Genomic DNA, 26,710 nt, shown 5'->3' with positions numbered 1-26,710 from the left:
GAGGTCAGTCCATCATCATAAACTCACGCAGTTATGCAAATATGTTAACGCAGAACCCATTAATAGAGAAATTAATAATTGTTGCATAAGTTTAATGCGCGTTCTGAGCAGTAAATAGAGGAAATAAACCACAAACTTCTGTATTATTTACATTTTATTGTGCAAGTAACTGCTGATGCATGAATTGAGATGTTTTATTTTTTTTTTAACGTGCATTATTTTGCGCAGAATGCTGAGTTTAAAGCCTCTCTTAAGTACATAGGCGTGTTGTTTGGCAGTGGTGCAGCTTTTCTGTGTCAATCGAAGTACAAACAGCAGATAAGAGTCACTGATTCTGCACGCATGAGGGTGTCATTCAGTTAAGAGTCACTGATTCTGCACGCATGAGGGTGTCATTCAGTTAAGAGGAAAAATCAAAGCTGGACTTTCAAACTGAATTTTTTGCATCATTACTCCAGTCACACAATCCTTCAGAAATCCTTTAAAACAATCTTATTTTCTACAAAAAAAAATTATTATTGTTATTATTATTGTTTGAAAAGAGCTTGAGAATATTTTTTTTAGGTTTTTTAATGAGTGCTAAATTGAAAGAACAGCAATGGTTACAGATTAATCATGTTACATCTTGTACAGTTCCATTTATTGTTACATTTATATTAATCATGTTAATCTTGTGTGTTTCGCAGGTTTGGGGAGGGGGGATGCGCTGGCGTGGATCATTCTTTTTTGATTCAATTCAAGTGAGTCGCGGCTCACGACTCGCTCTCTGTTCTTCACACAGTCAGTGATCTGGGAGGAGATATTAAAGGAGGTGGCAGGAGCTCAGCGGCCGCTGATAAAGTGATGGAGGAGATCAGAGCTAAAGGAGGCAGCCGTGGCCAATTACGGTCCAGCTCAGATGTGTGGTATACCTGTGATTCACGTGTGTTCATGATGATCAGAGCTCTGGTTTCTTCTCCTCACAGATTCAGTGGAAGACGGTGAGAAGGTCATCCAGACAGCGCTGGATGCATTTGGCTGAACAGCTGCCGTTTTGAAGGGCAGAAGTCCAACATCCACACGACTCGCTCTCTGTTCTGCAACACCATCGCTCCGATGATGGAGGAGATCCCACCGCACTGATGATCAGAGGTCCGTCACATATTCAGTGGAAGACGGCCACTGCAACACCATCGCTCCGATCCCACCGCACTGAGACCGTCGTGCTGTCATCACCAAGTCCTCACGTTTGGGCCTGTGCTCTCTCTCAGATCTGCTGAGTTCGTGGCGCCGCTGGTGCTGTGGCTGTGTCATGAAGCATATCTGGAGAACGGAGGGCTGTGTGAGGTGTGTAGAGAACACAAGGCTCATGGGTTCAGATGCATGAACGTATCCTGTACCTTGAATGCATTAAGTTTAGATAAAAGCATCTAATGAATGCAGAATGCTCATCTGAAAATCATCAGAGTTTGCTCTGCTGCAACTGATGATCTCTGTGGGAGAAGATCAGCAACAGCAGCAGAAATAGATCCATGACTCACTCTTACACACCCATTATATGTGTGTGTGTGTGTGATTATATGTGACCCTGCAGCACAGAAGCAGTCATAAGTAGCACAGGTATATTTGTAGCAATCGACAACACTACATTGTATGGGTCAAAATTATACATTTCTCATTTTCTTTTTTTTTTTTTTTGCCAAAAATCATTAGGATATTAAGTAAAGATCATGTTCCATGAAGATATTTAGTAAATTTCCTACCGTAAATATATCAAACATAATTTTTGATTAGTAATATGCATTCCTAAGAACTTCATCTGAACAACTTTAAAGATGATTTTCTCAATATTTAGATATTTTTGCACACTCAGATTCCAGATTTTCAAATAGTTGTGTCGTCCAAATATTGTCCTTCTAACAAACCATACATCAATGGAGAGATTATTTATTCAGCTTCAGATGATGTATAAATCCCAATTTCGAAAAATTGGCTCTTATGACTGGTTTTGTGCTCCAGGGTCACATATGTGTGTTTATACACAAAATGATTACGTGGTGTTTAAGCATCAGCATTACTAGTCCTCATATGGATTTAAACCTGTTTGCACCTCATATTAACATCTGGATTAGAGGTCAAATGTTAACATTTTCCATTGTTTACCATATTTTAAAAACAGACATCCTTGAAATGCCATTTTGATGCATAAATCCTAAAACATCTGCTCCGGATGCAAGTGAGGATTGAGGACTGATCAGTAAATCAAGTCTTCAAAAACATTCAGAGCAGCTTTATGGAAATTCATAAGGTTGTTTATTATACTTAAGGGGATAGCTCAGCTAAAAATTATAATTCTGTAATTAATTACTCACCCTTGTGTTGTTCCAAACCTGTAAGACCTTCGTTCATCTTCAAAAAAAAACACAAATTAAGATTTTTCTGAAGACAAAGGTTTATGACCCTGCATTTTGCAAAGATTTCACAGCTTCACAGTGTTGCAAAAAGTGCATCTCCTGTCATCTCTCTCCTCAAAAAAAAAAAAAGAAACATAATTGTTTAGATCTGTTAAAACGCTGCTTGATCTGTGCAGATTTCTCTCCTGATTCACACCAGAACACTTTTTCACTGGAGGAAGTGTTATTATGGATTATGGACTATGTATTTGAGTTAAAAATGTCTTAATGCTGGATGTGTTTCAGTTTTTGTCTTCTCCAGATGTTAACTGATGGACTGGAGTGCTGTGGGTTATTGAGATTGTTGAAGCTTGATAATGAAATGATCCACAGGATTCGAGTCTCCCATCCTGCACGGCCTGTGTTCCTTTGGCTTCGCTGCTCGTCACGTTCTGAAGCAGTTCACAGGAAATAACGTGTCTCAAGTCCACACGATCTGCCTTTAATGACTAGAGCTGACAGGGATAAATCACGCTCTCATGTTTATATCATATGATATAGTTTAGCAATATCACACCAGCAAGAGAGCTGTTTCTCCCCAACATCTGCTCCACTGCAAATGTTCAGTAAACAAGAAGTTCATATTGTGTTACATTTTAGATTTGGTCAGTATTGCCTGTTTTTGCTCAGTTTCACAAACTAAAATCGTTCCAATTAAAACCACAGCAGAACAATGCACAGCACGGATTTGTTACTGAATGAATCTGTGGTTTTGAATGAATCAAGTGAGTCAGTTATTCAGTGACTCATTCATAAAGACAGTCACTTGCTTCGTTTCTGATTGAATCAGCTGTTTGAACGAATCGAATGAGTCGATGATTCATTTATAAATAGTTCATCTGCTTCATCTGTGAATGAACCTGCGGTTATTAACGAATCGGTTGAATGAATGATTCAATGACTCATTTGTTTAGACAGTGAAGTGCCTCTTTTAGTTTCATGTTTTGAGTATCATTTCATTTTTTTTTTAAATAATTCAGGATTAATTAAAAACCATACCACTTTATTGTCACACAATAAGACAATAATGACTTTAAATGAACTCACGTGTGCACACATGATGGTGTGTGAAACAGAAGTGTGATTAATTCACTTCGTTCATCTGCACGTGATGTAATTAATCAGATTACAGTGTGATTAATGACCCTGATCTGTGTTTCCGGTGTGTTTCGTGTTCCCAGGACAGTCTCTGCAGACGGAGACGTGGAAGGAAGCGAACGGGAGTCACCTCCAGTGTAAGGTGAGGAAGCGTTCGCTCTCCCAGAATGCCCCGGGGCACAGTTCTGTCCTGTTTGTGAATGCGGTGGCCAGCGGCTCTGAAGTCACTGAGCATGGGTTCACAGCAGCGCTTGCAGTGATCTGTTCTGGCTCCAGGTGAAGGAATCTGAGATCTGCTGACAGTGCAGCATAATGAAAGATTTACAAGCGGTTTTTAAAAGGCACGATCTACTAAGAGCAGCACAAATGAGCGACTCTCACAAGGGTTCAGACGTGCATTTGTTGGGCCTGAAATAATCACTATAGCTTCTGCTTTCATCTTCATACTTGTTAAAGTTGTTTTAGTCATTTTTATTAGTTTTTAAATATCTATATAGTTATTAGTTTTTATTTTAGTTATTTTAGTAAATCAAGTTTAATTAAATGAAAATGAGAAATGTTGTCTTGGAAACGAGCAAATTTTGCTTTATTTCAAGTAACGAGAATGTTTTTTTATGGTTTTAGTTTTAACTATAATAACCCTGTCTGGCCCCAAGTCTTTTCTTTTTCTGAAAAATTGATAAGAATGAAGTGAGTTTAGGCTTAAAACAAGAACAAAAATCAGACGATGAGTTCAGAACAATAGGCTCATTTCCTTTTGAATGAAGCGGATTGTTCTGAGCTCACTGGCAGATGTTTCTTCTTGTTTTAATCATAAACTCATTTCATTTCGATCAATATTTCAGAAAACAAGACAGTTTGCTTCTTAAGTGAATGTATCTTGATTTAAGATCACTCTTAATTGGAATTTAGAAAGCATTTTCCATAAAGCTGCTTTGAAACAATGTTTATCATGAAAAGTGATTTGAATTGAATGTTTGGATATTTGTACTGACGCAAGATATTTATAAAAACATTTATTTTTTGATATGTTTGTTTATAACAAGAAAAAAAAAGTGTCAGTGGGGTCAGAAAAAAAAAACTTAATTCAAAGGTAAAACAAGATTATTTCTCTGACCCCACTGATAGATATCTGTTTTAAGCATCGATTCACTTCAGTTTTTCATTAAGCAAGGCATTTTCAGGGATTAAAGTGTTCAGATTTCTGTCAGTTCATAAAGAGAGTCACTTGCTTCATTCCTGAATGATTCAGCCGTTCAAACGAATCAATTGAATGAATAACTGAGTGATAAAATCAGTGACTTGCTGCTACCCGCTGGCGGATTCAGTTTCATTTTAAGAATATAAGACAAATAAATTACCAATCATATGAAATTAGTATTAATAAATTCATTTGTACTACAGAGGTGGCACAGAAGAACACAAAAGTGGCTTGTAGGAACATTTCCAGACGTTTACTGAGGCTCAGAGGCGGCATGAGTGCAATTAAATTCAGAGATTAGTAGTTTATAAATACAGTTTATTGAATACAGAAATATGATTTAAATAACTGAAATTATAGCTTAAAATGAAACTGAATCCACCAGCAGGTGGCAACAGCTCACTGATTTTATCACTGAATCATTCATTCAGTTGATTCGTTTGAACAGCTGATTCATTCAGGAATGAAGCAAGTGACTCTTTTATGAACTGACGGAACACTTTAATCCCTGGATGTTACTTCTGAAGTGAGTGTTGATTTAAGCATCTTCAGAGATGATGTGTTTGTGCCGGTACTGTCTCTCAGCTGAGGATCTCTTCAGTCCTGCTGCTCTGTGTTTGTCCCGCAGGCGTTTTTCTCCAGCAAGCTGAAAGTCAAAGTCATGTTGAGCCAGAAGCTGGAGGCCGTGCTGAAGAACTACGCCGAGCTCTGAAGATCCGAGTCGAGTCTGTCTGCATCAATCATTAATACTGCTGATCATTAATAAAAACCCAGCACAGAAATGAAGATGTTGCATTAAGTCATTTATTTTCCCGTTACAGTAATGTACATTACAGATCTCTTCATACTCATTATAAAATTAGATTCATTTGCGCATGTATTCACATTTGAGAGGTTAAAGGGCAGAAAGCATGATCACTACAGCCCATTATATCAGCAATGATCCGGGGGAAGAAAGAATCATTTCACTCTGGACTTCTGGCTTGTTTTCCAGAGCAAATATACAACCATTCTGAAATCAAGACGCATCTACTGCGGATGCCAGAGGAGATAAGAAATGAAACACCAGTTTAGGATTTAAACTAGTCGTCAGAAAAATCAACTTCATTCAAAGGGAAAACAGTTATTTCTTTGATCTTGTATTAAGCATAAATTCACTTCATTTTAACTTCACATCTAAAGTAATTTTGCATCTCCAGTACATGTGTCTTGATTTAAGGATGTCTGTACTGAAAAACAACACACAAATACTGAGGAAGAGCCTTCATCCGATAAAAATCTCTTGAAAGAACAAATGTGATCGACGGCAGGTAAAAGAAGCGTAAAAAATAAACCCTGAACAGCGTTTCTAAAAACAAACGTCTGCAGAAGATGATTATAAATATGCTTTATCTTTAACACAGAATCATTTCATCAAGTCTCGTGTTCGACTTCATATGTACAAAGTGACCGTCGACCGTCCGCTCTCAGCTTGATCCACAGAAGGAATGATGCTCGGCTCCACGCGGACGATCTCTGCATGCAAAGTGCTTCATCTTCAACCTCAGGTACCATTAACCCTATCAGTGCCTGTGTGAAAGGAATCCAGCAGCCTCCGTTTGCTCCTCCTCAGCCTGTGTGAGCGTCTGTCTTCTGCTGAACACACAGGAAGATGTTCTGAAGACGTGTTCAAACAGCTGCCGGCACCCACTGGCTTCTACAGTATGGAAGTGAATGGCTACAGGGCTTCAGAACGTCATCTTGTGTGCTCAGCAGACGAAAGACGCTCGTGCAAGTTTGGAGGGAGAGGAAACGATAGCTGTTTTTATTTTTGGGTGAAGCCCAGTAAATACTGCTTACTGTAGTAATATACAATACCTTCCCATAGAATGATTATTAGAAAGACAGGAACTACTGCACGTCATGTGACACACGCAACAGAATCCGGAGACGTCCAGCGCGAGAGATGATGGGTGTTGGGTAGAAATAAGGACACTTATCACTATATTGAGTCTAGAGCACGATCACAACACCGTTTGGCTAGTTAAGGCTTTACTGATTTATATAGAGAGATATATTTCAGGTTAGCGGAGTATGCTGAACACCTCGTACAGTGTGCTTGAGCGCAGGACTCTGGAGCGTCTCTCTCGTATTGCTTGTCTGACCGTGTGCAAAGAGTCGTGAGTGTGCTACATGATAAACCTGACGTCGTTCTTCACGCCGCTGCAGTAGAGGCTCAGAGCGTCAGGCAGGAGGCGGAGCTTCATTGTGCCGTCTGCGCCGCAGGAGAAGATGTGATTGGCTGGGCCGGTCTCGATCTGCATGACACCTGTGCCCAGGTTACGGAAGAGTGACTGGCGAGCGTGTTCATTACTGAAGGTGTGCAGGAGGCTCTGGGTGCACATGCTCCACACCTGACACACACACACACATGACTCGTTATTAATACATGTGTTTATTCCCTGCGATTAGCTAGAATATTGATCATTTTGTGCTGCAAAAGGAAAAACCAGGTCTGTTTTAAAAACCATTAAGCTTTGTTTGCATTCTCATGACAATATATATTCTCTGTTCAAATTCTCATGGCTGTGATGACAACCAATGGTTTGTTTATTTTTAAACTATAATTTATTGATTTTTTAAAAGATTCTGTATAAATATAAAATACTACAAATAATTATATATATATATATACAAATTATTATAAAAATATTTATATATTATATTTAAAAAAATTACATTAAAAAATATAATTATATTTTAAATATAATTTAAAAAATATGTATATATATATACACACACACACACATACACATACAAATACAAATTCATATAGTAGTTTACACATTAATAATAATAATAATTAATATTAGATAATTAAAAAAACTTTTTTTTCAACATACACATTACATTTTATTTAGTATTATCATAAAAAGTATGACTTTTTTGTATTATAATAACAGGAATTTTTAAAGAGGAAAATGTGTTGAATTTTTATGAAAAATGCACAGCAAATCTTAATGGTCCTTAAAAACAGGCTTCATTTACATACTATCTCTTTCATTTCAGATCCATCAACACCTGCTCTCCAGTAACTCTCAGAGCACACAACTAAGTGCTTTTAACTAAGACTGAAACGACTGAAAATGGTTTTCTTTAAAGCTAAAATAAAATGACACAGATGAATATTATATGAAACTTTTAAAACTTAAAACTTTCAATTAAAAATACTAAGTAGTTACTAAGTAGTACATTTTTGCAATAAAGAACTCAAATTATTAAAACTGATATAAACAGAAAGGTCAGCCAATGAGTGTCAGTGTATAAAGACCTTGATGTTGCCCTCGGCCGATCCGCTGATGAAGCAGCTCTCGCTGGCGTCGACGGCCAGCGCTTTGACGGGCGAGTCGTGTGCCTGGAAACTCTGGCGCTGGATCTTCAGACTGAGGTCCAGGACACTGATCCAGCCCCTCCGACCTCCGCTGAGCAGCAGCTGCTGTTTAGACGCCAAAGCCAGAACCGTGGAGCCGGACTCATGACAGCTGAAGCCTGCAGCACACCACTCGCTTAGACACGCTTCCACGGGGTGTGTGTGTGTGTGTGTGTGTGTGTGAGAGAGATGACTTACCGTGAACCAGACTGTATGCTGGCGTGACCAGGGTATCCCACAGACACACGTTCCTGTGACGAGAGAGTGTCTTTATGAATTGAAGCTTACATTTTTTCAGATGTCTCTGTGTTTAAGTGTGTGTGTGTGTGTGTGTGTGTGTGTGTGTGTGTACCTGTTGTCTGTGGACAGGCCTGCAGTGGCGATGAGAGATGATGATCCCACAAACACAAAGTCATTCGCGGTCTTATTGTGACACTGAAGCGTCTGCAGGAAGAGAAGGAGATGATCACATGATGAGAAGTGGAGGTTTATTTGACACGGACACATTAAGAATAGCAAAGATGTTATCAGTGCATCCACAGATAAACATGCAGCACCGCCACACAATAATGCACTTAAACAATAAAATATAAAAGTGCACAAAGACACAATAAACATTTCAAGATTGTGAACATATTTACAGTGTTATGATTATGAATACATAGGAGTGAATCTACAAGATATTGCACTGAACACTGAGAGTAACTGCAATTACTTGATCAAAAATAGTTAAATTATGAAATATTATTAGAATGTAAAACTGCTGTTTTCTATGTGAATCTCTGTTAAACTGTAATTTATTTCTGTGATGTGCAGCTGTATTTTCAGCATCATTACTCCAGTCTTCAGTGTCACATGATCTTCAGAAATCATTCTAATATGATGATATGCTGCTCAACTATTATTGTACCACATTTTCCACAAAAATATTGTGCAGCACAACTGTTTTTAACATTGATAATAATCAAATCATCATTTTAGAATGATTTCTGAAGATCATGTGACACTGAAGACTGGAGTAATGATGCTGAAAATACAGCTGCGCATCACAGAAATAAATTACAGTTTAACAGAGATTCACATAGAAGTTATAGACTGCAATATTATTTCACATTTTTATTGTATTTTTTTTTTTTTTTTTTTTTATGCAGCTCTAATGAGCAGAAGAGACTTCATTGAAAACATTTAAAAATCACAATGTTTCCAACCAAAGTGCTGTAGATGAGGAATAAGGAGAGCGGTGGATGTACCAGATAGGGTTTGGGAGCGTTTCCTGAGGTGCTGGTCTGCCAGAGACTGAGCGCTCCGTCCGCATCCACGATCCCAAACTACAACACACACACACACGCGTGAGCTGGTTTCCACACGCTGCAGTCACACACAGCGCTCTCACACGAGTGATTCCTGACCTTATTGCCCTGATAACTGAAGCGTATCCTGGTGACCCTGGAGTTCCCGGGGCTCCTGAAGCAGGTGATCTGCTGTGAGTGACCCCACTCAAACATCCGCACGCTGCCGTCCTGCGCTCCGGTCAGATCTACACACACACACACACTCTTACACATCTGAAAGAGTACTGAGTCTCTGCATGCAGAATCACGTGTAAGCAGATGCATATGTAAAATACCAATCATCAAACATTAAACAGCATATAAATCAAAACTCCTCCCGTTAGTGAATGAAATGTTGCTTTAGGACCGTGATGATCATCTGTGTTTTGATCATTGATCTGAATCGGTCTTTGACAGACACACTTTTGTTCTGATGCTGCAGTGGCTTGTAACTTAAAAAAAAAAAAGCTGGCGGGAAAAGAGTTGATATTTTGAAGTTTTTATTTTTATATGTTTTGCAACCCCCTAGCAACCACCCAGAACACAACAGCAACTTATTTTTAAAGTTTGTGTGTCTTTGTCAGTTTTATTAGTTTTTGTTTATTTTTTATTATTTTTATTTTTAAGTTTTAGTTATTTTAGTACATTAAGTTAAACTGAAAAATGAGAGCGGTCCCCTTATAAGTTAACATTTTTACATTTTATTCATTATCAATTAATGTTTATTTTATTTCAAATACTTTGTTTTTATTGTTTTATTTTTTATTCGTTTTTATTTTCATATCAGCATCTATGGCTGCTTTCAAAGCAAGATAAATGTATTTTAAAAGAAATAAAGAGTAGTAATGAAAAACAACCACTGACGACCAGCTATTATTTCAATATTTGATAAAACATGTATGATTATTCCTGATGAAGCGTTTGTGAAAACATTAATGGAGATCTTTCTGAGCAGCTGATCATGGTTATATATGAGCGGTGTGTACGCGGGTCACTCACAGTAGGGCAGCGTGGGGTGTGACGTCATCCGCCGCACGTTGTTGATGTTGCGTTTGATGAGCTGCGTGAACACAGAAGAGCATGAGCGAGTGTTAGCGTGTGCGGAGCGGGACAGATTGAGTGTTGTTAGCGTGGCTCACCACAGCGGCTCCTCGTCCCGTCTGCAGGCCGCCCAGCCAGGGCATGTTGATGGGGGTCCCGGGGCTGCTGCGGGTGTAGGGTGTGCTGCTGTGGAGCGCGCTGAAGTCGTCCCGCGCGTGAACCACCAGGAACTCATCCGTCCTGCAAAACAACAATAACTGTGACTATATCAACATGCAATACTGTTGACAATAAAAGACGAGACTAAAACGTATTTAAAAAAAAATAAAACTATTAAACTACTAAAATTCATTTTATAAGACGGAGAGTTCCGGTCCTTGATTCTGATTGGCTGAGCCATGTTCGAAGCTGTTGTTAATTACTCTACAAAGTAACAAACACCTTTGTTTACTTCTGTGTGTTGCTCGGCAACCACTTTGTTGCAACCACAACTGTTTCTGAGAAACTACATTGTTTGGTGGAAGAATACTGTTCTTATTAATATCATTACACTATTCTGTGAAACCTTGCTACGTATATGGAATAACCGTTTTATAAAAGCAATAATCCCCGTGAAGCCGTGGTTTACAGTGAATTTATAACAGCTCTGCTCAGACGTTTAGTCTACTAAAACTTGACTTAACGAAAACACGACAAGCTTGACTAAATATGATAATAACTAAAAAGACACCAGGACTAAGATAAAGGTTTTTCATACTATGGAAGTCAATGGCTACCGTCATATGTATACATTCTTTAAAATATCTTCTATTTCTGTTCAGCAGAAGAAAGAAACTCATACATATTTGGAACGACATGAAGCTGAGTAAATGATGACAGAATTGAATTTTTTGGCAGAACTGTCCCTTTAAGACTGAGTTTTATGACGTTGCCGTCCAGATTTTAGCTGGAAGAATGACTCACCCTTTGACCTCGGCCTCGTTCTCCTCATCGACCCAGGTCAGGATCTGCGTGGAGAGGATGGAGGACACGTCCAGCTCCTGGATGTCGTGGGTGGAGGCGATCACTAAACAGTTGCGGTTGGCCTGGAAGACAGAGAGAGGCTGCTTACGTCCGGCCGTCACAGAGCACACACCAGCACAAGCGCAGCACGTCACAGCACCTTATTGATGGCGAACGCCGTGATGATGTCAGACTCCTTGTGGATGATGCGAGCTTTTCCTCCAGGAAACCCCTGGTCAGCCTCGATCTGCAGGAGGAGCGACACGGACACTCAACACTTATCTTTATTATTCAGTCATTTATCCTGACTAGGGACGTAACGATGCAGCGGTTGGAAATCATTAATAATAAGTGAGGACTCGTGTGGTTGAGATGTTGAAGGAAAGGTGATGCAGGTGGGGTTTATATGAATGTGTCTCTGAAGGAAAGTTCAGGTGGTGTTTTCTTCTCGTCTCGTCTCTGTAATGCACATTAATGTAGCGTTTAGCTGCTGTGTTTACAGCGGTAACCAAGAAAACGCTGTATCTGCTGCTCCATGAGCGCCTCCTGCTGTCAGAGAGTGAAACTGCGTCTCATTCAGATATGATTTATGTAGAAGAGATTCATGAAGCTGAAGTCTGATCATTCTGTTTGGTTTCAAATGTTGAAATTATTCAATCTAATTTAAATCTGAATCTGCTCACGTATGCAGCATCTCTGTTCGGATCGCGATTAAAATGCAGTGCTTTCCTCTACTTTTAAACGGAAAGAGCACATTACATTAAGAGACTTATTTCATCATTCATTTGATTTGGGATTTGTTTTAAAACTTCAGTTTAGTTATTTGACATACACTGCAGTTTAAAAGTTTGGGATCAGTGAGTCTCTTCTGCTCATCAATCCTGGATTTATTTGATCAGAAATACAAAGAAAAGCAGTAATATTGTGAAATATTATTACCATTTAAAATAACAGTGCTCTATATTAATATACTTTAAACTGTAATTTATTTCTGTGATGTGCAGCTGTATTTTCAGCATCATTACTCCAGTCTTCAGTGTCACATGATCTTCAGAAATCATTCTAATATACTGATAATGTTATATATGTTACAAAAAGTCATTTTTTATCAATTTAACACATTTGCTGGACTGATGAGCAGAAGAGACTCTTAAAAAACATGAAAATTCTTACTGATCGCAAACTTTTCACAAAGAAACGTACAGCATTTTGTCTGAGATATAAGAAAAGGACTCTTTTTCCATTTATAATTTGGCAGGAATCGTGAGATATCATGTTGTGATTCAGTATAGCGTCGTGAGTTTGAGAATCGTTACGTCCCTGACGCTGACACACAGATCACATTCACATGTTTTATTTCACATGTACAGACTCTTTAAAAGGCCTCTCAGTCATGAGCTAGAGGACAATAAATGTCCAGGTGATGTGTGGAAGAATCTGACTGTGTGCATGCTTTCCATCGACAGCCAATCAGACCTGCCACCACACGTGATGCTGAACATCAAGAGTATCAGAGCAGGATTATAAACTACAGGCAGCTGTGATTTCATGTAGATCAGCATCTTAAAGAGCCTCGTGACTGGATGATGAAGAGGAGGGAGGAGCAGAAGCTCTGTTGGGTACCTGGTTGTGTGTGGACTCCAGCGGCACAGAACATTTGACACGGTCAGTCTCCTGATTCAAACATGCAGGTCAATCACAGGCCACGATTAGACGGTTAATAACAAACATCTTCAATTAACACAAGTACAACACCGTATTAATGAGATTAATGACTGGACAGACACAGACGAGCAGCTGAGGGTGGACAGACTGGTGCATTCTGGGAAAGAGAGCAAGCAGCAGCACAAGTACCTCGTTCTGATCGCGTTTCTTGGTGAAGATGTTGCGTATGAACATCTCCTGAACCTCTTCCTGTTTGACCAGATACTGCCACAGCCGTCTGACAGGAAGTGCGTCGCGCCGGCGAGACCTGAGAGCGGAAGCACACTCGTCACTAAACTACAGTTATAACTCTGCTCCCAGACAGAAAATCCAGGAGGCACTTACTGAAAATAGAGGTAATTTAATAATCAGTTAATTAAGCAAATGTATTGTACAAATATTTAAATTGTACACAAGGCAGTTTTTGTGTCACTATTTTAATTATGAATTATGTTTCTAGTTCATTTTGTTGTTGGAATTAGGGTCATTTCAGCTCAAATTTTCAGCTAAAACAACACTTTTCGGGTTTGGAAAAAAGGTAATTGCAGAAAAGCCATTTAATGACCATATCTCGTTAGTCAGATAGACATAAAAAAAAAACTAACTCCAGATAGCAGCATTTTTATAAATATACGCACTGTATTACATATTCAGTATAATTCTAATTAACCTGCTAGTGACGTCTTCATTATTTAATGAATGTCTGAATAAATCTCTCTTGAAAATAAATGATTAGAGTCATTGTTTAAAAGTTTATACTTCACCAACAAACTGGAGTAAAAACATAATTCACATAAAAACTGAGTTATATGCGATTAAAATGTTTGTATTTTAAAGTAATTGATTATTAAATAACATTTATTTTATTTTCCAACAATTTAAATTTAGGTGCTTAGGTAAAATTAATTAAAAAGTCTAATATGAATATAATTATACAAAAAATATTCTAAAATAAGGTTTAAAAAAAATAATAATAATTATAAAAAAGTTTTTGTTTTGGCCAAGTGCATCCTGAATTTTCAGTTTTGTTCCAGAATTTTCAATTCGGTGCATCACTAGTTGAAATATATAAACAGCGGCTGTAATAAACTTTTTTTTTTCATAACTAGTAGTAAAAAAAAAAGAGTTCACTACAGCGGTCTGTCAGCACACATTAAAGAGCCACAAAAACACATTTATTAATTACATTTTCTGATAATATCAACCGAATTTGAAAGCTGAGAGTTTGTTTCATATCAAAAGTAACAAATCGCAAAGATTACTGTGATTACTGGAGGTTCAGTGAAGCACAGACTGAAAGACTATATCACAGGGTTTTTCCTACATTGAAAATTTTTTGGCGGCCGCCAAAGCGATTTTTTGTCCCGCCAAAGCCATATTTGATGTGTAATTGGGTTTTGTGAGTGAAGCAGTCTACAGACGGAGTGACGGAGAGAACGAGCACAGCGCCCCTCCCCCGCGCGCGCACTCTCCGTCTTCAGTTCTGTCTTTTCTCTCTCCCTCGCATCAAAATCAACTGATCCTAAAGGTCGGGAGACCGAATCCATGTTTCACGTGGTGCATTCGGAGAATCTTTTTGCTGAATTACCGCTGGGTGTGAATTGCAGTCAAAAAAAAGTTGCCTCATCTTCTCTTACAACTTGTGACAAGCATTCCGCACATGCAGCGGACATAACTTTAAATAAACGCAAAAAAAAAAGAAAAAAAATCTATCCAGTTATGAAGTGTGTGTGTTTGTGTGTGTTTGTGTGTGTGTGTGTGTGTGTGTGTGTGTCTGTGTCTGTGTGTGTGTGTGTGTGTGTGTGTGTGTGTGTGTGGACAAATCTTTCGCGATGTCCTAACAGCCAGGATTCCCACACAACACGTCCGCTAAAGTCCGATTCATTATAATGAATGGTTAAAGCAGTCGGTCTGCCCGTCAGCCTCTGAATCGGTGTATAACAAAGCATTACTTCTTAAAAGAATATACACATCTGAAATGAGAAAGTAAGTGTGCTTACCCCATTTAGCAAGAGTGTTTAGTAAAATTTAGCCTTAATAATCCACAGTATGTATAGGCCAATGACAATGTGTAGTAAATGACCTATAAAATCATTTAGTTTAAAGTTAGACTGGAGTGAGATGAAACTAGATCAAAGCACAAAGCAAAGCTGTTGCTAGCTAGCTGCTAATTTTATTACATTTTATATGGTAAAAAAATTACACTATTACACCTTTTAACGCTACGTTTTTAATGCTACTTTTTAATTGATTTGATTACACTAAAATAATTATCAGGTCTATCAAAAAAGATTTTATCTTTCAAAACTATGAAAGCCAGTTGTGGAAAAATCACAGATTTTTTTGCAAAGAGGGCAAGAAAGGATGACAGTGAGAGTGACAGGTAATATCTGTGTCTGATAATTGCATAATTTGTAAATAGATAAATTGTGATACCTTTGACATTTCAAATATACTTTGGTATCGATGATGTTTACATGTAAAATAAGTTGTAATCGCTTTCTTTTACTATCTAGCCTGACAGTGATCGTTTTTTCATGAATAAATAGGATAAGTATTTATTTTAAATTTAACATTTATTGTCAATTTTGGGCTTGCGGATCATGTGGGTACTAGGGTACTCTTTGCTGTGTGTGGATGACCATGTCGGTCAGCCACCACCGAAGACCAGTTTTGACCCAGGAAAAACCCTGTATCAGTATCGATTAAAATCGAGAAATCAAAACACACCACTGGAGAAACACCAGCTAACAGTCACAGTTTCAGTCGATGATTTCAGCCCCACAAAAGCAAAAAGCTGAGTGTTTTGGGTTGCATACGTGCGTGTGACGAGTCTGCCGTACCTGAAGGGCGTGTTGGAGGGCTCGAACAGAGCCTTGTGCCGCAGCAGCGCCGGACCCAACGACACGCTCTCCTCCAGCAGCTGCGAGCAGATGAACCTCGACGGAGGACCTCCGAAAATCTCCAGCCTCTTGAGCAGCAGCTGCTCCCAACGCTGGAGCGTCTTGAGGGCGGCATGACAGAGTGGCGAGCACACGGGCAGATCTGACACACACACACACACACGTTACACTCTACACACACACACCATGCGTGCGTGCACTGCAGTCCTAACGGCTCGTTACCTAAGAGGTCGTGACCCGCCATCGGGTAGAAGGTCTTGAGGTTGAACAGGACCAGCTGCACCATGGCCAAGCGCATCAGACACCAGCTGCAGGGAACATGACCATCACACGTCATCATCATCATCACCGCCATCACAGCACAGGTGCAGATCATCACGCGGCTCACGGCTCACCTGTACGAGCTATTGTTGGAATGCTCTGCCTGCGGAGAGTTGGGATCTCCTTCGTCCTCATCTTCCTCATCCTCCTCGTCCTCACTGCCCTGGCTCTCCTCAGAGTCGTACTCCACTCGGCTGGCAGACGGAGGCAGGTACGGTTCACACACGACACACACATGAGTTCACCAACACAACAGGATGAAACTACTGCACGCTAAAGAATAAAAGAAAACCTTTGCGATGAAATAATCCCAGATGCTGAGTTCAGGCGGCACGAAACGCTCTTTACAGACGGATGTTTCCCTCTCCATCACCACGGGTCTGGGACTGACCGGACTGTCGGGAACCTCTCTGGAGTTACTGCGTGATGAGCTCAGCCGCAAACGCCGCTGCTTCCGCTCCGCATCTTCCACTAACACACACACACACACACACACACAAATAAACAGGAGATAACAGTGAGCAAGATGCCATAAATTCACTCAAACACAACAGAACAGTTTAATATCTCTGCAGATAATCTCTGCATAATCACTGTTCAGATTCATTTGTGTCAGGCTTTCCCAGACAGGGGTTTCTGAATGGAGAAAAAGCTAATAATTTATAAAAATGTCAAGTTAAAACAAATAAATGATTTAAAAAAAAAAAGAAACAAACAAAAAAATAATTAACTAAAAAATGTATTACATCAAAATAATTTAAAATAATAAGTAAATAATTTTAAAATAAAAAAAATCTAAATATAACATTTGCTAAAAAATTTATTAAATCATAAAAATGCAAAATAATATTCATTTTAAAATAAAAAAAATCTAAATAAAACACTTATTAAAAATTAATTAAATCCACAAAAATGCAAAATTGAAATACATAATTTTAAAACAAAAAATCAAAATAAAACACTTATTAAAAATGTATTAAATCACAAAAATGCTAAATTTAAATACATAATAAAAAAAAAAAAAAAAAAGAAAGAAATATTTTATGTGTTTATCTGCATGTCATGTGGTCATTAACCGTGAGAACCGTGAACATGTTGTTAAATTATTGAAACATTAACATCAGATCTCTGGGGAACTTTAAGATAATACTTCAGCTCAAAGGGGTTCGGATGACAGCAAAGTTTGAGAATGGAAGTTTTGTTTCAATGTGCATGTGTATTAAATGTAGCAGTCTAAAAAATACCAGCCTTTAGCAGTTTTTAGCAACATATTAGCTAAAGATGCAAAGGTCAACCACTGCTGTGAGATTGTGCTGCTGATTTCAAATAATACAGAGACTGGGACATTATTTGGAGATTCTGGAGCTGTACTTATACAAGATATATTTCCCTTTGACCTCATGAAGGCTTGTAATGTGACACTAGATTCTGGCACAAATAGAGCTGTGATTAATTAGGAGAGCAGAACCTGTGGGTGAGCTGGGTTTCTCCAGCACAGGGACACGAGCGCCGCCGCCGAACACGGCCACCCACAGCTTGCTGTTGAGCGGGTGAGCGACGATGCGGAAGAGCTCGTGGCTGGAGTGAGTGGCCAGACCGTGGACGAAGAGGCTGAGGAAGACTGCGGTCAGGATCTCACACAGAAGCACGGGCAGACCAGGCTGGTTCTCGTCTCCAGACGCGCTCAGCAGCTGCATCAGGACGCTCACACCTGCACAGACACACACAGGTGAGTCTGGAGTCTGACCATGAGCTCAGGGGTCAGAGGTCACGGTGCTTTACCAGGCCACTGCGCAGGAGAGGTGTTGGGCAGGACGGCCTCCTCGATGCTGACGCTCCTCACCGGGGGCTGATGGGAAAGCAGGACGCTCTGGTAGGTGATGCCCGTGAACGGATTCACATGGCTGAGGAAAAACACACATATTAGAATCAGCTCTATGTTCACTTGGTGCGATAAATTATGGAAAAAACATTTAATGCAGACCTGTCCATCTTCTTACACTGATGCAGGACTGCGTCATGAAGCCTACAGTTATATCAGCCTAAAATCACTCTCTTATATTCATATCACATGATATAGTTTAGCAATATCGCTCCACTCCAAATGTGATGCAATAGTTCAGTAAACAAGTAGTTCATATTGTGTTTTAGACTCTATAGTGTTTTGGTTCGTTTCACTGTTTCCTTACTGAGTGAATCCACGGGTTTGAACAAATCGAGTGAGTCAATGAATCAGTGACTCGTTCTTAAACACAGCCACTTGCTTCGTTTCTGAATGAATCACCTACAGGAGATTTTACTTTCATATTTAGAGTATTATTCCATTAAAAGAAAAATAATTTCATATCCAAATAAAACACAATAATGCCTGTTTATTATCATATTTAAATTTGTAAGCCAAGAGGAGACTGGTTTTTCTTTGCTTCCTTTGCTCCTGTAAACAAACATCGGTTCTCGCGAGACTAGCATATTCTCACCAGAGCTTACGCTATGTCCTGCGTCATCCACCGGAACGGCTTTAATGCTACAGATTATGGTTTATTAAGTTTTAAATATGGATATTCTTCTAACAAACACGCATTGATTCATTACAGGAGGCCTTTATTCACCCCCAAAGCCACGTGGGACACTTTTTATGATGGATGGATGCGCTTTATTGGACTTCTTTTGGGTTATTAAAAAATAACACCCATTCAATTCACTGCCATTATAAAGCTTGGAAGAGACAGAACATTTTTTAATATAACTCCGATGGATTCGTATGAAAGAAGAAAGTCATATACACCTATAGGATGGTTTGAGGGAGAGGAAATCATGGGATGATTTTAATTTTTGGGTGAAATATTCCTTTAATCATCCAGGCTTCTGTTCTAACACGTTTAGTCTGCTGTGACTGAGTATGAATGTGCAAACAGACCCACACAAAGGTCACATTCATCTGAGCAGAATCTGCTGCCTTTTTAAAAATGCCACACGTCACATGAGCGTCACATTCATCTGCTCATTATCAGACCCAACAGTTACAAGATCAGCAAATGTTGCAAATGAAGAGAAACATTCTGTAACAAAGAATCAAATCAGAGATGAGGGCAGAGGTCACGGGGTCATCGTGAGGCGGACAGACACCCACCTGTAGCTGTGTCCGTCACAGAGACACTGATAGATGCAGGCGGACAGGGAAGCGGCCAGCGTGTGCATCACGTAGATCTGAGACAGAAGGAAGGCAGACGCGTTAGAGGATGAATCACGACAGTAACAACACCTCATTCTGATGAACCGCGCTTCACCTCATTGCTGACGACATCCGGGTGCGGAGGTGCGTCCAGAGCGTTGATGGTGTGCAGTATGTCGTGCGTGAGGTTGGTCAGGTGCACTATGGGATTGGCCACCACCGTTTTGGAGATGGCGGTCCATGCCAGGAAAAGAGGAGCAGACAGGTGCTGCGGAGCGGGAGCGGAGATCTGCAGACTGTCGTCCTGATGAGAAACACAATGATGATTCACACGGGCAAATGAAACACTGCATCAGCTTAGCAGCTGCAGCCAGGAGACAGAAACAACAGAAAATGAGCATTTTTCACAGGAACGCGTCACATGACAGCAGCAACATGTGCTGGAATAGGCGGTGTGTGTGTGTGTGTGTGTGTGTGTGTGTTCGTGTGAGAGAGAGAGAGAGAGAGAGAGAGAGAGAGAGCAAATGTGGCTTATCATCTGAAACGTGCAAGTAGTTACTTTTACGTTAACCTAGAAAAATGTGCTTATTTCATTTTTGCTCATACAGATAAGAGTAATCCATCTTTCAAATCTGTTAATGGTCTACTTTTATTTGTGTGCACTCACAATAACAAAATAATGTTGTGCTTTTGTAAAATAATGAGAGCAAACAGGAAGCGCTTTCTGCCGTCTCGGTCTCTGTGAACTTAAGCAAACCAAAACTCTGTGCTTGCCTCATAGACATGAAAAACATCTACAGAAAGCGAAACATCTTCAGATTATGTAATCCGTATGAAACGTGCACGTTCACCGTGGAGATGATGCCGCCGAAAATACTGAAAACACTAGTTTATCAATGAATTGATGATGATGTTAAGGCTGTTTTTTCCCCTGACGCATTCATAACCATTACTTCTGCTGGTGTGCTGTGGGAAGTTCTATGCGTGCGCTTGAGCACTGATAGGCTATAGGTAATTAAAGGCTCATTTTTATGAATGACATTGTTTATTAATATAAATGCATGATTAGATATTGAAATACTGTAATTCTGTGTATAATGTATCGGGATCGCGTGCTTCGGGTGACAGTCAGCGTGAGAAGCGAGCGGAGAAAAGGTACTCCTCTCAGAAAACGTACAAAAAAAAAGTTAACGTTCTAAAATTATTATTTGGAGCATTGTGATCGCTAGACGAGGGCTTAATGAACTCATTTTTGTGAAATCAAAATCGACATTTTTTCTTTTTTGCCTGTAGCTCAAATTTAGCCCGAGTGCATTCCGACTTATTTTGCCTGCACGGGTCACATATGATTGCGACGATATATGAAGAGTTCATTTGAAAAAGCAGATAACAATTTTCAAAAATCATGTTTTTTTATTGTTCATTCCGATTAATCTCAATCAAACTGTAGTTGGGTAATTTTGATTAGGTTAAACAAATAACTAAAAAATACAGCTAACTAACACAATAAAAACATGATAACATCATAAAAAACATGATTTTTGAAAATTAAAAGTTATCTGTTTTTGCAAATAAACTTCATATTCTGTACATTTAATGCAGCTCATGGTATTTTTATCACAATAAAGGATGTTTATGAAAAATGATAAGCAGGTGTATATTGTAAGATTGTAAGCATTATAGATAGTTTGTGTTTCTGGTGTAGAGCCAAACTTTATTTATCTTAATTTAATGCTGTATACTGAGCAGCAGATGATGTTTAATTCATATACGAGATACATAACTGAAGAAAAATGCACTGTTATTCAGCGCCACCTAGCGTGCAGGCATGAGTTAGCAGAAGGCAATCAATCGATTCACACTTGGTGTGAAAGCACCGTTTGTTGGCGATTCACTCGCTTTTTCACATCCCGCTCAGTGTGAAAAGGCTTTTACACCTGGTCTCTACACCTGGTATCAAGATCTGATTCACACATCCTAACTGGAGCGTGTTACCTGCTGGGACTCCTGCAGCAGCAGAATGAGCTCCATCCTGACGGAGGCCAGTCCTCCTCCGTGAGAGCCGTGCAGGCTGCAGTAGCTCAGGAAGATGCGCAGCAGCGGCTGGTTCCTCTTCAGCCACAGTCTTCGCCGCTGCTGCAGCTCTCTGGCCTGCTCCGCCGCGCCCCGCTCCTCTAGATCCTCCACCTGGCTCAGGTCAGCTGAGATGCCCTCGGGCAGGTGCTGGAGGAAGGGGTTGTATCCGCAGCACCTCTGCAGCGCCGCCACGGCTCGCTCCAGCCAGTGACACAGCTGATGCCGCAGCTTCCCTCCGTCCAGCTCGTATCCCGTGGAGAGTGTGCGCAGCTCCGTGGTGAGGATCTTCAGACAGGAGCTGAACTTCAGCTGCGCGGCGAGGATGTCCTCGGTCAGCGCCGGAGAATCGTCTGTGCTGTGACCCGTGGGGGTGGACGTCACCTCCGGAGCGTCTCGAGAAGCGCTGCCGTCCTTCTCCGGACAGATGGTCTTCATCGCCAGGCCTGATTCTTCTTCGTCCAAGTCCTCTTTATCACTGTCCCACTTGAGCTCCAGAGGCTCGTCCTGCAGGGTGACAGACGGCTGGCTCCAGTCGAAACTGAGCACCGAGTCTGACCGACTGTCCTCTCTAGGAGACGAGAGCGAGGACACAGACTCCAAGCCGTTGAGAACCGGCCACGGAGCCGAGGCCTGGTCTTTGTGCTCGCTCGACGTCACAGGCGAACTCTCTCGCATCGGTGAGCGCTTCACGACCTTCGGCATTTTGGAGAGCACTTCTAAAGCCAGCATGGGGCAGCCGGCCTGTAAGTGTGCATAAGCGGCGGTAAAGAAGAGCCTCCTCTCTGTGAGGCTGATGGAGTCGACCGCACGGCCTTCAGCGGTCAGACCCACTTTAGCTTTATCACAGGAGCCGAAGTGACGGCGCAGCAGCAGCGGGTGTGTGCGGAGGTAGGTGTAGAAGTTAAAAACATCAGGACTATAAGGAGATGACCCGGCGCTTCCTGAAAGAAATCGATTCACATGAGGCACAAATCTAAAATCTCTTGGTTTGCTGAGATGGGGTCTGAAAGACACTTAATATTCAGCAATATTATAGATTTTTCTGCGCTGACACAATCAGATGAGAACAAAACTAGAAGTGAGTTGATCTAAATAAAGACTCCACTGTCTTCTGTAGAGCTGCTTTAGAGCTGAATCTGAAACCGTTTTATAATTGATGAAGTTTACAACATTGATACTGTTATTGAACCAAATCTGAATCAGCATTGAACTGATTTGATCTGAATAATAACACTGTTGTCTTCTGTAGAGCTGTATTACAGTTGAAATTGTCATTTTTCATCATTAAATAATTCTGCGACATTCTGGTGCTTTTGATTCTGTTGTTTTAATCACCGTGAAGCTGCCCTGAAACAATCTGTATTGTATAAAGCGCTGTAGAAATAAAGCTGACTTGGCTCGACCAAACTCTGATGTCTAGCATGAAAAGCCCCTCAGCGTCAGTCTCCTCGCTCACCTTCATGTGACGTGTCTGCATTGGGCTCGAGCAGTGTGTCCAAAGCCCTGCTGTAGTCATTTAAGACCCAGTATGCCATGCTGCGTAAGAAAGGGTCCTGATGGGCCGCGATCTGGTGGTCCTGACCCAAGACGTGCCTCTGCAGGATTCGCTTGTAAGTGCAGGACATCTCAAACTCAGACTCGTACAGCCGACAGACCACCAGAGCCAGCTGAAGGTCCTGCATCTTCTCTATACAAACCTGATGGTGTGAGTAAAATCAACAGGTCTTATGAGAATCTCATTAACTGAACAAAATAAGCTTTGATAGAAGAGACAGTAGGTTTCTGATGATTACACCTTCCTTGTACGAAAGTCACAAGGGTCTTGTTTCAGGAGCTCATGACAGAGGAAGGGTTCAGAGAAGAACATAAACAGGTCTGAGAGATGCAAACGTACCTCAACAGCATCTTTCAGGGATCCGGCCAGCAGAAAGAAAGCCGCAGAATGCTGGAAACGTTGTTTTCCGAGCAGAGAGAAAGCGTTCTTCAGCGCTGCCTTCCTCCAGCGGTCCTCACTGAAGTTATTGCTGAAGAACGCCGTCATCTTCACGTTATGATGAGACCTTCAACACACAGGAGCTCTCAGTGGACTCAAGCCTCGCTGACAGGTGTGTGTGGGTGTGTGTGTGTGTGTGTGCGTGTGTGAGTGTAGTTACCTGTACAGTCCCCAGACCACAGCTTTCTTCTTCATGGCCAGATAAAACAAGGCTGCGTCTAACGGGTCGTTGTTTCTCTGATAAGCAGCTTTTGCTACCTGGTAGGGGATTATTACACATTTGGATTTCATGTCAAATTCTAAAAATATTGAAAATTACATTTAAAGAACTATATTGGCCTGTGATCATCATTCAAACAAACACTCAATACATAAAAAGTTCCAGTTTTGTTTAGTCATCTCAAGGTGCTGAAAAACAAAGACGTTGAATACAGTGGCTGAAGACATGCATCTGATGCACATGCACGGAAAAACATTAAACAAGCAGCAGCTACAGACGGACCTGACCGATGTGAAAGATACGAGATTATGAGTAGATTTACCGTCATACATACACTTTGAGAGTGTATAGGCCACACTGGCATTGGCATTGATACCTACAAAGTTTCATGTTAATATGCACAAGCATTGCGGAAATCCATATTATTTATGTATATCTGATTTAATATTTGAAGCTTGAGGTTAGCTCATGATATCCCAGTTACTAGCTAAAAATGTGAGAAAATGACTCCTGAGAATAGAGGGAAAACTAATAGATACAGTAGATGGTGCTTGATCCCCCATAATTCTACAGACAGAATGCATGCAACTCCAACACAGTAGAACACGAACATGCATTTATTTACACTAATTTTTGAAATTCTGCCAAAATCTACTCATCATCAGAAAATATGCTCAGATAATAGGGCTCAGTTTGGTCAAACCTTCTCAATGCATCTCCGAAGCTTGTTGGTGCTCCTCAGCCACCAGCCCACACCCATGGCTCTCAGCTCCGGCCACGTGGGCTCTCCTTTCTGCAGGACCGGAAGCATGTTGAGCAGCTCCTCTTCGGCCTCGGAGTGGAACGCCCAGGCGTAGTGGCAGGTGGACAGTCCTGCAGACCAGCGACAGTTATTCAGACCACTCTACATCTGAGCAAGACCAGCTGAGATTTACATTCATGCAGTTTTATCAGTGCTTGCATTCCAACGGGAATGGAACCCATGACCTTGGTGCTGTTAGCGGCACGCTCTAGTACGACATCAATGTCCATGTATATCTTCTGAGGCACTCATGCACACTGATGCAGGCGTACCTTGACAGAGGAGCGGAGCGCGATGAGCCGGAGGCAGAGACGTCAGGAGGAAGGTGTGCAGACGTACGGCCAGCAGGAACTTCAGTCCACATTCATCCAGCGTCTCTCCACCTGAGAGAAGGTTCATCACATCAGAACACATCCCTACAAATGAAAACTGAAGATATATTAGTGAAAGACACTGACCTTGACCTTTTCCTTGGCTTTCTCCAATGTGGGTGCTGGTGGAAGCGATGGTGTCCGCCAGAGCCATCAGAGACATCTGCTCCATCCGCGTCAGGCCCGGCAGGCTGGAGTGAAGCAGGTGTCCAGATAACACCTGTGCATGTTCGGAGCCGAAGAACATAGGGCTGTACTTTGACAGATCAATGACTTTAGCGTTTGCATCTTCCTCATCTCCATCGAAAGGGTCCATGTCATCTGTACTGACGCCGGAGGTCTGGAAGAGCTCGTCATAAGTGTCGCTTTGGCCATGAGCGCTCACGCTCTCCGATCTTTCTTTGGCACTAGGAGCCGTCTCCTCGTCGGCGGCTAACAGCGCATGCAGAGGCAGCGGCGGGATGGAGTCGATCTCGGTGTAGTCGGAGCTCTCAGCTTTGCTGAACATCTTCGGGTCTCTGGCGGTGCTTCCGCTGGCGCTGATGGTGAGCGAGCGCAGACGCCGCTCCTGGTTAATCGTAGTGTCCTTCATAGACACGATCTCCCCAGCAATGCACTTTACCAGATGGGACAGAATGGCTTTTGCCCGGCGCACCTTCCCGAGGTCCATGAGCTCCAACAGCTGCACTGGATGATACTGGGGCAGAGTAGGAAACAGGTTATACGCCGCCTCAAACAACCCAGAATCCTCCATCTCCGCCGGGAGGTCGTACACGGTTCTCTTTCCACTGAGTTTCTGGGCCAAACTAGTCATGGATCTGGTGAGGGTCTTTTTAGAAGGATTCAGACTGAGTCCCTCGTTCTTCACCACTGAATTAAGCGATGTCACGCTACCAGTGCGTGACAGTTTGACCGGAGCCGGCGGCTGCCACTGGGAGTAGACGTGCATCTCGCAGTCCATCCCGACTACTAAGATGCCATCTCGCACCCAAGACAGAGACACAGGGATGGGTAGCGAACCCTCAACCGACGACACCAGATCCACCACTCGGAGGAGCACCAATCGAGAGCAGCTGCACTCCTTACTGCGATCAGACAGACCCAGATCGGGAGGTTTTCCAGAAAGCATCCCGTACATGTGAAGTTTGGATCCCAGACCCACGGTTAATATATGAGAACCATCTTCTCTGGAAACCCAGTCTAAGTGGACCTGCCTCTTACTGCCGACAACTGAACAACCATTACTCAAATAGTCGTTAGCACTCGGGCTGTCGGAGCTACAGACTTTAAGCGTCTGCTCCAGAATCCACTGGGAGCCTCCGGTGGAGTCGCACTGGAAGATGCTGATGTGCATGATGGGTTCGTGGCTCCGGTGCGCGACTGCGACTCTGCTGGTGTGACAGCAGCTGAGACCCATGAGCTGACCGGACACACTCAGAGCGCTGCTGCTGGCCTCGCCCTCCTCCACAAGCAAAGGCCACTCCTCCCAGACGTATGACGGGTCAGCAGAGCCATCAGGGTCAGAGACGGAGCTGCACCTCCAGAACCGGACGGACCCGTCTGAGCAGGACGTGGCCAGCAGATACGGAGAGCGTCCGGCCGGCTGCAGAGACGAGGCGCTCAAATGACCTGCA

The 26,710-nt window shown here is 41.6% G+C and overlaps 1 protein-coding gene and 1 long non-coding RNA gene across 8 annotated transcripts in view; one reads left to right on the top strand and one right to left on the bottom strand.

The window, feature by feature from the left end:
- The first annotated feature begins 1,231 nt into the window (after positions 1-1,231).
- LOC122145879 lies at positions 1,232-5,517 on the top strand. Of its 2 annotated transcripts, XR_006160603.1 has the most exons (3): positions 1,232-1,326; positions 3,614-3,672; positions 5,360-5,517. It is a non-coding gene; the product is annotated as an uncharacterized LOC122145879 (long non-coding RNA). The 2 variants fall into 2 exon arrangements; XR_006160602.1 differs by lacking the exon at positions 1,232-1,326 and having other exon boundaries at positions 2,632-3,672.
- Positions 5,518-5,521: 4 nt separating this feature from the next.
- dmxl1 (Dmx-like 1) overlaps positions 5,522-26,710 on the bottom strand; it is a 34,465-nt gene continuing 13,276 nt past the window's right edge. For 4 of the 6 annotated variants that reach the window (XM_042761492.1, XM_042761496.1, XM_042761495.1 and 1 more), the window contains exons 19-45: positions 25,164-26,705; positions 24,978-25,088; positions 24,607-24,776; positions 23,844-23,941; positions 23,585-23,750; positions 23,147-23,387; positions 21,610-22,631; positions 19,730-19,918; positions 19,573-19,649; positions 18,225-18,346; positions 17,911-18,153; positions 16,735-16,913; positions 16,517-16,659; positions 16,344-16,429; positions 16,062-16,263; positions 13,369-13,486; positions 13,138-13,188; positions 11,675-11,761; positions 11,476-11,597; positions 10,611-10,752; positions 10,471-10,531; positions 9,550-9,677; positions 9,391-9,468; positions 8,493-8,584; positions 8,339-8,391; positions 8,042-8,259; positions 5,522-7,124 (exon numbers count right to left, since the gene is read on the bottom strand). In XM_042761492.1, coding sequence (XP_042617426.1) covers positions 6,900-7,124; positions 8,042-8,259; positions 8,339-8,391; positions 8,493-8,584; positions 9,391-9,468; positions 9,550-9,677; positions 10,471-10,531; positions 10,611-10,752; positions 11,476-11,597; positions 11,675-11,761; positions 13,138-13,188; positions 13,369-13,486; positions 16,062-16,263; positions 16,344-16,429; positions 16,517-16,659; positions 16,735-16,913; positions 17,911-18,153; positions 18,225-18,346; positions 19,573-19,649; positions 19,730-19,918; positions 21,610-22,631; positions 23,147-23,387; positions 23,585-23,750; positions 23,844-23,941; positions 24,607-24,776; positions 24,978-25,088; positions 25,164-26,705 — 5,966 coding nt within the window. In that variant the 3' untranslated portion in view covers positions 5,522-6,899. The remainder of the gene's footprint in view (positions 7,125-8,041; positions 8,260-8,338; positions 8,392-8,492; positions 8,585-9,390; positions 9,469-9,549; positions 9,678-10,470; positions 10,532-10,610; positions 10,753-11,475; positions 11,598-11,674; positions 11,762-13,137; positions 13,189-13,368; positions 13,487-16,061; positions 16,264-16,343; positions 16,430-16,516; positions 16,660-16,734; positions 16,914-17,910; positions 18,154-18,224; positions 18,347-19,572; positions 19,650-19,729; positions 19,919-21,609; positions 22,632-23,146; positions 23,388-23,584; positions 23,751-23,843; positions 23,942-24,606; positions 24,777-24,977; positions 25,089-25,163; positions 26,706-26,710) is intronic. The other 2 variants (XM_042761497.1, XM_042761498.1) reach the window with 2 other exon arrangements.

The sequence above is a fragment of the Cyprinus carpio genome, chromosome A8 (genome assembly GCF_018340385.1).
Source record: "Cyprinus carpio isolate SPL01 chromosome A8, ASM1834038v1, whole genome shotgun sequence".
In the NCBI taxonomy this organism is placed as follows: Eukaryota; Metazoa; Chordata; class Actinopteri; order Cypriniformes; family Cyprinidae; genus Cyprinus; species Cyprinus carpio.
Note: the sequence above shows the minus strand (reverse complement) of the source record. Positions and strands in the feature narration are given on the sequence as shown.